This window comes from Pelecanus crispus, chromosome 9 (genome assembly GCF_030463565.1).
Source record: "Pelecanus crispus isolate bPelCri1 chromosome 9, bPelCri1.pri, whole genome shotgun sequence".
NCBI lineage: Eukaryota > Metazoa > Chordata > Aves > Pelecaniformes > Pelecanidae > Pelecanus > Pelecanus crispus.
Window position 1 is genome coordinate 41,772,872 of NC_134651.1, and position 10,566 is coordinate 41,783,437.

Below are 10,566 nucleotides of genomic sequence, written 5' to 3' on the forward strand. Positions count from 1 at the left end.
CTGCTTTGCTCCTGAACAACCTGGCAGTATTGCTTTAGTTAAAGAAGGGGGCTGCTCCTTCTCTTCTGCAGGCAAACCGACCCCACGCGCTCGCAAACGTCGACGCTACGCCGGTAACAGAAAGCGCGGCCGCTCTCCAGCGAGGCGCAGCCGCGAGGCCACGGGGATGGCCGCGAGGACCCTGCTACAACCCCCTCCCCGTGCCCCCCACTGTCCTTTTCGGCCTTTTTGGTTTGTCTGCTCATTTGGCACGTTCAGGATGAGGTTTCCTGCAAGAATAAAGGCCTTGGGCTCCAGTCTGTGAAATGCCCGCGGTGGTTTTAAGGCAAGGGCGTATCTTTTGGCTGATCTCTCCCGAGACCGTGATTGTCAGAAGAACGGGGAAACGAAGCCGGTGCATCATCACACGATGTCCGGGAGGCCGCAGGAGAGCAACCGCGTCCGTCTGCCCCGCGGCCGTGAAAGCCGGCCGCACGTGGGCCGTTTACAGGGCGTTTTCCCCTCATTTACCACAAACCCCATTCCTTTAACGAACGGATTTATGATGAGGAGGAAGACCCTGTACGCCGGCTCGGGCGAGAGTCGCCCAGCATTTCCTATGGCACGGGGAGGGGCTGTGAAAGCACGGGTGAGGGAGGTGCTTTTCGCTTTAGCAGCGGGACCCCCTCGAGGCTGCTCTGTAAGGCTTGGACGTGGGGATAAGTCGGGGTGCGCCGGGCACCAGCACAACGTCCGTCTGCACGAGCAGGTTGTGGAGTGTCCCCCAAAGGGGCTTTCCTGGGGGGTGCCCAGCCATGCCAGGGGGACCCTTCAGCCTGCGGGCCACAGCCACCAGCCCACTCGCCGGAAAGGCCGGACCTGCTCGCTGCTCTTACCATCACGGTGACGGCACCTCGGGCTCGGCCAAAGGCTCCATCAGGAAAAGCGCAGCTGGGCCACGCTCTTTGCATATAGACGGCCAATAAAATAACAAAATTATTAAAATAATAAAAAAAGAAAAAAAAAAAAATAACAGCGGCAAGGCTGCAGGTTTCACCCCTGGGCAGCACCACCGACGGCACCGGCTCGGGTGCTGCCTCCACCCATGGTGGTTCCTGGGGAGCCGGGCGAGCCGGGACCCCCGAGCACGGAGGGGTCCCAGCCTCCCCGTGGGCCAGCGCCCCTCCTCTGCTTCGCGGCGAGGGTTTCCCCGTTATCCCGATCTCCTCTGGTTTGGCTCCAGGAGAGGTTTGGGGGCTGGCGGGGCTCAGTAGGGGGTCGTGCCTTCCCACTCCACCAGGTACTGCACCTTCCCCTCCAGCGTCACCCGCCGTGCCAGCACCTGGTACTTCTCGCCGCAGACCAGCCTGCCCGCCGCCCCGAAGTAGCTGCTGATGGAGGACTTGAGGTGGGAGAGCGAGGAGTCATCCTCGCTGATGCTCTCGAAGGTGTGGCTGTCGATGCCGTCGTCCGGGCGGTCGGGGCCGCAGGCCGCCTCGCTGCCCTCGGGGGTGCCCCCGGCCGGGCGCCCGCCCGCCTCGCCGCCTCTCCTCTTGGCCCCCGCCGAGGCATAGGCCGGTGCTGCCAGCTTGCGCTTGCGGCTGCCCACGGTCCTCCGGCTGCGAGAGAGGGGACAGAGGAGGGGTGAGGGCAGCACCCAAAAGGTGCCCCGCATCGTGCTGGCTGCGCCCACCACCCTGCAAGCCCGGAGGGGTCACGCCGGGAATTTGGGCGAGCCCAGCAAGGACCGACAGCTCCGACTCTGTGTGCCCAGCGAGGCAGCACCGCTTTGGGACCACCAGCCCGTCTGAGGAGGCGGGGAGGAAAGGCTCCCCGATGCGCGACATCCCTGTGCCAGGACACGAGGGTGCTGCGGGAGGAGAGGGGCAGCCCCTCGCCCCCCCGGCCGTGCCACTGGGACCCCTCTGGAAGGGGGCGAGAGGGCACAGCCCTCACCTGGACTCGTAGGAGAGGCTCGTGGTGGCTGAGCCCGAGGTGCTGGCAGCATCCGTGGAGTCCACGTCCGATAGGAAAGTCTGTCCCGAGCTGGCACTGGGGACGGGGAGGCAGCGTCGGCCCCGGCCCGGTGGAAGGGGCACCGCAGCCCCCTGCCCCCCCGGCTGCTCCTGCTTCCGTCTCACACATGCCCGCAGCCGGAGCTTTTCCAGCCCTGCCTCAAGCTTGGGCATTTAAACCGCTCCCCCCCTTGCTGCCCGCACCCCCGGGGCCGGCTGCACGGACCTTTTCAGGCTCTGAATTTCATCCAGTGTGAAGTCAAAGATGCTGGCCAGGTGGTGGTTGGTACTCCAGGCGGAGGTGAAGTCACTCTGCCCCGCAAAAACAAGGTCACCCGTCACTGCCGAATGGAGCGGTGCTGCCCGCGGCCCCGGCATCGGCACCCTCCGCCCCGGCACCACCGCGTTCCGTGGGGAGCGGGCTTGGCACGGAACATTTGCAAACCCCAGGGCGAGGGACGGGGGCTCTCCCTGCCCGCGGGAACCTTGCAGGGAGCCCCAGGGTTGGAGGGTCCCACCCAGTCACGGGAGCCCCAGGGATGGGGGCTGCAGGGTCCAACCCGGTCGCAGGAGCCTGGGGCGGTAGCACAGAGGAGGAGGCGAAGGACTCACGCTGGGAATGGCGTCCTCCAGCAGAAACTTGGCCCTCTTGCGCCGCGCCGCTCGCCGCTTCTGCTGCTGGAGCTGCCGCGGCAGCAGGCTGCAAAGCACGGGAGCGGGGGTGAGGCTGCCAGGCCACCCCAGGGGAGCGTGGCAGCAGCGGGGTGCCCGGGCAAATTTGGCCACTCACCTGTCTTTGGGCAAATTTGGCCACTCACCTGTCTTTATGGACATATTTGCTTTTTCCTCTCTTCTTCAGCTCGCAGGAACTGCTCTCGCCCACGCCGGGGGCTTTCTCTGGCAGCACCTTGCTGGGGGGGTTCGGCGGGACGCGGATCCGCAGGCGAAAGATGCATTTCTTCTTTTTGATTTCCTTCCCACACAGAAACCTGGGTGGCAGCGGGGAGGAAACAACCCTCAGCCGGGGCAGGGGACGCAGGAACATCCTGCATCCCGTCCCGTTCCCACCCCTCGCCCCGCCGCGCCCGGGGGCTCACCGGCTTTTATAGCTGTTGAGTGCATTGAGGAGGTGGGGGCCGCGCTCAGAGACCGGGGTGCCCGTCAGCTGCGGAGAGACGGCAAAGGTCAGGCAGGGCTCGGCACCCGCTGCGGTTATGCAAAAACTAAACAGACGGGGGAACCCGAACTCCGGGTTTCGGCTCCTGCCCAAGGTCAGGGAGCGAGGGATGCCAAAGCCCAGGGTTTGGCACCGGCCGCCCTCGGAGCGGGTGGCTGCGGGGAACCGATCCGTCCCGAGGCGGTGACAGGTTCCCAACACGCCTTGGTTTTAGCCCTTCTCCCGGCTCTAGCTCCAACTGGGAAACTTGTCCAGGTACAACACCCGAACAAAGGGAAATCCCAAGCGCAGAGGAAGGTGATTGAGCTACTTCTGAGCAGGAGCCACCCGTGCCAAGCGCTGCACGAACCACGGTTTTGCCAAGATGCCTAAGCTTGTCGGAGAGGGGCTGCCGGCGCGGTGGCACTGCCAACACGGGGGGACGTCCCTTTCCACCCCTCACCCCCCGCCCGCCCCAGCCATGCCCCAGCCCCAGGAAAGGTCCCTTGGCTCTGCCCAGGGCCCGTGCCCAGGGCCTGATACCATTCCCAGCTCAGGGAGCGGCATCCGACGCTGCCCGCTGGGGATGCCCCGCTCTGGTGCCATGCGGGGGTGGGTGAACAGCGTGCAGGAGCTGCCACGTGTTCCCAGTGGGTGCAAACGCCCCGGGCCGGGCACCCCTGCCCACCCAGAGAACCCAGGTGGGAGTTAAAGCTCCTTCCCCGCAGGGAACCGGCCGAGGACCAGCCAGCTCGGGCCACGGCGAGCGGGCGCTCCCAAAGCTCCGACCCTTTCCCGACACGCCACACGCAAACGCACCTCGGGGTCGGCGGCTGCAAAGAGGGGAAGCCAGCCTGACCGAGGGGCAGAGCTCGCTGCCCCGCCGTTGCACCGCGAGCACCCCCCTTCACCGGCCAACCTGCCCCAGCCTCAGCGGCTCGGCTGCCGCGGGGAAGGAGGATCCGGTCCCGCTGAGCCGAGGTTTCGGGGACAGCCGGCCGTGACTTACGCCCCAGCAGCACCTCTCCCTCCCCATGGCTGCCCTCCAGCCTGAGCGCGGGCTGCACGTTTTTACCTTCCCGAGCTGCAGCGGATCCCAGTGGTGGTTCACGAAGGCCAAGATCTCCTCGAAGTCGAAGTACTTCTTCTTGCTCTGTACTCCCAGGTTGTAGAGGGCGAGATGGACGACATCCACCCTGCGGGAGCAAAGGCAGTGAGGGGGTCGGCAGCCCGCCCTCTCCACGGCGGGACGGGACCCGCCGCGACACTCCGCTCCCCCACCGAGCACCACTCGAGCACAGCTCCCAGCACAGCCCTCCCAAAAGCTTCTCGCTGGAAGCCGGGACCATTCCCGCACCCCACAGGGGAAGCAACCCTGGCCCGGACACGCAGCCCAGGGGATGCTGCCATGGCCAGAACGGCATCCCCCGAGCTTTGGGGAGGGGTGGGAAGCTGCCCGCAGCCAGGCTGAACCCCAAATGCCAAGAGCCCTGAGCCCAGGAGCAGGAGGACATGCCGCTCCCGGGACAAACACCCAGTTTTCCAGCTTTTTATTAAGCCCCAGCTGTGCGCCCTTGCTGCAGATATGTACGGGAGCAGGACGGCTCTTATCCACGTGAAAGTACACTGTCTGTTTTAACAACCCGATCTATCCTGTGGGATTTTACACTTGCGCCTCTGAAAATGAAAGCCAAGTAACATATCCTGCAGGATTTCCCTTCTTCTTCTTCCAGCCTGCTGCGCTGCTCGGTGCGGCGTCCCCGAGGCAGCCGCGTCCCAGCAGCCCGTTAGCACCGGTAACACGTCCGACACAGCCGAGCACAAGGAGAACAGCAGGGAAAAGCTGGGCTGCTGGCACCGTTAATGCATTTTATAAAGTGCTTTCAGACCATCAAGGTCTACTGGAAGGTAGTGCTTGTAAACTTGTATTTAATCCCAGAATGTGATGACTCGTCACCCGATGGCTTTTTGCGGTTATCTTCTGGCCAACGCGTACCTTGGCTCCCAGACAAACAGGAGGTTTGGGGTGTTTGGAGAAACAGCTTCCCTGGGAAACAGCCCCGCGGGGCTGGGCAGAAGGAGCTGCACACCCGGGGTCTCAGGGCCGGGCCGGGATGAGTGGAAGATGCTCCGGGAACTCACGCCACTGAAACCCACCACCGGGGCTGGCCCCGTGGCAAGGGCTCGGCAGCACTGGGCACGGGCCAGCCCGGTGCCGCGTGGCCACCCCGGCACGTTCCGAAGGAGCCCAGGGCTGTTTCTTACCACCTCAAGGGCAGGCGCTTGATGTATTCAGGTCCTTGGTTGCACACAGAGCAGAAAAACACATAGAACCTGGAAAACAGCGGGGAAGGGAGCGCTGGGGGTGGGGGTCACCCCCGCAGCCGTGGGGGGCCTGGGGACGGGTCGGGGTGAAGACGGTGCTCCCGGTGCCGACGGTGACAGCACGGCTGGGAGGAGCGGGGCTCTGCGGGATGGGGCCACCCACCCGCCCCGGGGCGGCTGATCCGTGTCGGTGCCACAGCCAGGTTGGGGAGATACAGACTGGGGCCGCATCCGTGCACGAGCTCCCCCCTGGGAAGCCAGCTCCGATGTCCAGCAACCAGCCCAGCAAAGTCCAGAAGGGACGTACCTGTCTCCGAACATCATGGGGTCACTGAGGCACTGGGTGCAGGCTTCGTGGAACCACTGCCGGCAGCGGTAGCACTGCAGCATCTTCAGGTACCACCTGGGGAGGGAGAGGAGGCGGGTGACGGCGAGGGCAGCGCGCAGCAGCCACCGCCCCGGCCCCCTCCCAGGCACGAACCCCCCAGCCAGGGAAAGTCGGGCTCTAACTTGTATTTTCCGCAGCCACGGACGTGGGTGCAAACAGCGGGAGCAAGCGGAGACCCAGATGGCAGAGGCAGCGCAGGCAGCAAAGCCACCAGCCCCAGGGCAGTGCCCTGCAAGCTGGGAACATCTCTCTTGGGGGCGAGAAAACTCCCCAACTTGATCCCACCTGCCTTCTGCAAACGCTTTTCCCTCCAAAACCAAACGCGACAAGCCTCCCGGCAGGCAGGCAGGGGCTTACTCGCCGGGGCCCCCGCAGTAGCAGTAGCACTGCTGCTGGTTGGTCCGGTGCGGGGAGTCCCACTCGAGCAGGTCGGGGTTGTAGGACAGCACCATCTTGACGGCTTGCAGCGTCTTGGCGATGGCTCCCTTCTTCAGGGCACCCCCCTTCTGCGGGAGCGAGCGGGACGGGGGTCAGCACAGCCAGCCGGGGAGCCGCGTCCCGCACCGAGGGCACGCGGAGCCGGGGACCCCGGGGCAGCCCCACTCACCCGCACGGCCAGGGCAAATATGCAGCGGCGGCAGAACCACGGCGTTCCCAGCGGGCCCTCGCCGCTGCTCGCCACCGGGACGTGGCACTGCTGGTGATAACCTGCGGGAGGGCTCGGCGTCAGCGCCGCCGGGCTGGCCGGACCCTCGCCCCCGGGGCGAGGCGCCCGCGCTCACCGTGCCCGCACTCACCCAGCCCGCACTTCCCGCAGATGAGGATTTCGTTCATGGGGCCCGACGTCTTTCCCAGGCAGATGTTGCACTTGGGCTCCTCCCCAGGGACGCCGGCTGCGGGACGGGGACGGCAGAGTCGGAGACGCGCGAGGCACAGCCACCTCTCCACGGCGCCAGGAAGGACCCCCCGGCACGGCGGTGGGAAGGGAGGATGGGGCGGCACTCACCATGCTGGATGTCCTTCCAGAGGACCCAGTACTTGGAGTTGTCCTCAAACATGACGAGGCAGCTCTGCTTGGAGCCGCTCACCTGCGGGGAGAGAGCGGGAAGAACTGCCGGGTGTCAGCGCCCATTCCCGGTGCTTTCCCGTTTTCCCTGGTGACCGGCCCTGCCTCTCGGGGCCGCGGGAAGTCAGGTTTGGGGTGCGATACCCAGGGGCAGGACATCAACCCAAAACGCCCCGATGACCAAAGATGCGCTGCAGCCCAGGCCAGCACCCCTCCGAGCCACGAGCCGACCCAGGGAACGGCGCCAGCTACGCTTTGGGTGCCCACCTTACCCTTTTGGGTGCCCACGTTACCCTTTTGATCTTTCCGAGGTAATAGAGCCCATCGGTCCAGCGGCACAGCACGTACTGCCCCTCTGTTAGCTTGATCATCAGCTCTCGGCAGCTGCTGCCCCTCCGCGCCGAGGCGGCGGCCGGTGCTTGCTGGACGCGGCCGGCAGCCGCGTAGACATCCCGGATGATGGGGTTGAGCTTGGCGGTCTCCATCAGCAGAGCCTGGAGGGGACGCACGCACTCGTCACCCTGCCCGAGCACCACACCGTGCCCGAGCGCGACGTCCCGGAGGGTTTTGTCCAGGAGCACCCAGCCCGGGGTTGGTTCGGCCCCCGCCGGCGGGTGCTCAGGACCCGCAAAACGAGCGTGGGTGAGCCGGGTTCGTCCATGGGTAATTTAGGTGAAATCAAAGGGAGCAGCCGCAATCTTTGCTGCTGTTGAGCAAGAGTGAGTTAACCCCCCGACCGCCTCGGCTCCTGCAGCACGGAGCTGCCCCGCCGTGTGGCACGGGGACACGCCACGGGCCTGCCCGGGCTCAGCCTCGGCAAGGGGCATCTGAGGGATAAGAGCTTGAAATTTACTGCGCTTTTTCATTCACAATTTCCTAGCAGTTCCACGAGCTCCCGAAACCAACGGGACGGCTGCACGAGCGGGGAAACGGCAGCGCTGCACGCAGCGAGCGAAACCGAGCGGCCGAGTTTTGCTACCGTAAGGTTCGAAGTGCACAAGGCAAACCGAGCGTCCCCGGCCGGCCACGCAGCCCGAGCTGCGATCCTGAACAGACACCCGTAAAACAACTTAAAAGTTTTTTGTTTTTCCTCCCCCCCCCCACCCTGCTCTTTGCGCTCCCGTCACGGCAACGCGCGTGACCTCACGCCGCGGCTCGCCACACGCAACCCCACCGTGCCGCGAGCGACGCGAACTCCCTCTTGCCCGCAGCGCCCTACACACAACGCTCCCGTTTCCCGAGAGGGTTTAACTTACGGTCAACGGGGTGCGATGGAAAAATTATTTAAAAAAAAAAAAAAAAAAAAGGAAATAAAATGGAATTTAAAAAGCGAGCTCCTGCGGGAGCAGGGGCTGGCAGGAGCCGCAGCAGCGAGCTGCGACATGTCACCGGGCAGCGCCCGCCCGCCAGCACGGATTTTTCGCCCCGGGAACGATTATGAAAGCGGAGGCGGCTCCGCGCCCACCCAGCCCCGGGGAGCGCGCCCGGCGGAGGGGGCTGGAGGCGGGGGGGGCCCCGCTCCCGGCCGCGAGCTCGCAGGGCGGGCGGCGGGACCCGGCGGCGGGGCGCAGCCAGCCGGCCCCCGCTTCCCCCGGCGGCGGCGGCGGCTCCGGTGGCACCTGCCGGGCGGGAGCACCGCGGGCAGCCCCGGCCGCGGGCCCTCGCCGCCATTGGCTCATTCAAAGGCGCTCGAAGGCGCCGGCCCGCCCGGCCCCGCCGCCGCCGCCGCCCCGGGCGCTCCCCGCCGGGCTGCGCCCCCCCCCCCCTCGCCGCCGCCGCCGCCCGCGGCTCCCCCCCGCCGGCGCTGCCCTTACCGCTGCGCGCCGCGCCGGGCCGCCCCTCTGCCGCCGCCGGGCCGGCTCAGCGCCCGCCCGCCCGGGGGCCGCGGCGGGGAGCGGCGGGGGGAGCGGCGGCGGCGGCGTGCGGCGGGGGCAGGGCGCGGGGCGCCATCTTCCCGCGCTTCCCCCCGCGCCTCCCGCGGGCATTGACGTCCCGCTTATGCAATTAGCGCGGGGCCGCCCCCGCCGCCTCCCACGGCCCGGGGCGCGGCGGGCTGGCACGGCGAGGGGCGGCCCCGCGGCCAGGGCAGGGGCGCGGGGCTGCTGCTGCCCCACCGGGTGCCTGCCCCTAAACCGTGGGTGCCTGCCCCTAAACCGTGGGTGCCCGCTGCTGCTGCCCCGTGGGTGCCTGCCCCTAAACCGTGGGTGCCCGCTGCTGCTGCCCCGTGGGTGCCTGCCCCTAAACCGTGGGTGCCCGCTGCTGCTGCCCCACGGGTGCCTGCTGCTGCCCCGTGGGTGTCCGCTGCTGCCCCACGGGGTGCCTGCCCCTAAACCGTGGGTGCCTGCCCCTGTCCCCATGGGTGCCATCTGCTGCTGCCCCGTGGGTGCCCGCTGCTGCCCCACGGGGTGCCCGCTGCTGCTGCCCCACGGGGTGCCTGCCCCTGCCCCCCGTGGGTGCCTGCTGCTGCCCCCCGTGGGTGCCTGCCCCTACCCCCGTGGGTGCCTGCCCCTGTCCCCGTGGGTGCCTGCCCCTGTCCCCATGGGTGCCATCTGCTGCTGCCCCGTGGGTGTCCGCTGCTGCCCCACGGGGTGCCTGCCCCTAAACCGTGGGTGCCTGCCCCTGTCCCTCGTGGGTGCCTGCTCCTGTCCCCGTGGGTGCCATCTGCTGCTGCCCCGTGGGTGCCTGCTGCTGCCCCACAGGGTGCCCGCTGCTGCTGCCCCACGGGGTGCCTGCCCCTGCCCCCCGTGGGTGCCTGCTGCTGCCCCGTGGGTGCCTGCTGCTGCTGCCCCACAGGGTGCCTGCTGCTGCTGCCCCATGGGTATCTGCTGTTGCTGCCCCGTGGGTATCTGCTGCTGCCCCCCATGGGTGCCTGCTGCTGCCCCGTGGGTATCTGCTGCTGCCCCGTGGGTGCCTGCTGCTGCTGCCCCACGGGGTGCCCGCTGCTGCTGCCCTGTGGGTATCTGCTGTTGCTGCCCCGTGGGTATCTGCTGCTGCCCCCCGTGGGTGCCTGCTGCTGCCCCGTGGGTATCTGCTGCTGCCCCATGGGTGCCTGCTGCTGCCCCCCGTGGGTGCCTGCCCCTACCCCCGTGGGGTACCTGCTGCTGCCCCACGCGGGTACCTGCTGCTGCCCCCCGTGGGTACCTGCAGCTGTCCTGTGGGTACCTGCTCCTGCCCCGCAGGGTGCCTGCCGCTGCCCCTCATGGGGTGCCTGCTGCCATCTCCTCTGTGGGGTGCCTGCTCCTGCCCCCCATGGGGTGCCTGCTCCTGCCCCCCGTGGTGTATCTGCTCCTGCCCCCCATGGGGTGCCTGCTCCTGCCCCCCATGGTGTATCTGCTCCTGCCCCCCATGGGGTGCCTGCTCCTGCCCCCCATGGTGTATCTGCTCCTGCCCCCCGTGGGGTGCCTGCTCCTGCCTGGCACGGGGTGCCTGCCGCTGCCCCGCACAGGAACCATCACACCCCAGACCCACTCTGGGGCACCCCCCATGCAGTGTCTCCCCACCCACCCCCCCCCGTCTGCACCCACACCCCTGGGGGTCCCCGGGGGCACCCAGGGCCAGCCACGCACCCGCCGCCCATGGAGAGGGCACCGTCCCCCGGTGCCGCACGCGGGGTTCTCCCCGCTGCCCTCCCCGTGAC

The 10,566-nt window shown here is 67.5% G+C and overlaps 1 protein-coding gene across 1 annotated transcript; it reads right to left on the reverse strand.

Moving 5' to 3' along the window:
* Nucleotides 1-1,246: 1,246 nt before the first annotated feature.
* On the reverse strand, nt 1,247-5,865 carry PHF19 (PHD finger protein 19). The gene is made up of 9 exons (XM_075716347.1): nt 5,783-5,865; nt 5,416-5,484; nt 4,226-4,346; nt 3,092-3,159; nt 2,813-2,983; nt 2,607-2,694; nt 2,221-2,306; nt 1,934-2,031; nt 1,247-1,593 (listed from the first exon to the last, which is right to left on the reverse strand). The coding sequence occupies exons 1-9, from the start codon at nt 5,863-5,865 to the stop codon at nt 1,247-1,249; spliced, it is 1,131 nt and encodes a 376-aa protein (XP_075572462.1).
* Nucleotides 5,866-10,566: the final 4,701 nt, after the last annotated feature.

Coding starts and splice junctions, on each gene's coding strand:
- PHF19 (XM_075716347.1), bottom strand. CDS start 5,865: ATGCTGCAGTGCTACCGCTGCCGGCAGTGGTTCCACGAAGCCTGCACC. Junction 5,485..5,782: donor CCCATGATGTTCGGAGACAG/GTACGTCCCTTC, acceptor GCTGTTTTCCAG/GTTCTATGTGTTTTTCTGCT. Junction 4,347..5,415: donor AAGCGCCTGCCCTTGAGGTG/GTAAGAAACAGC, acceptor TTGCTCCCGCAG/GGTGGATGTCGTCCATCTCG.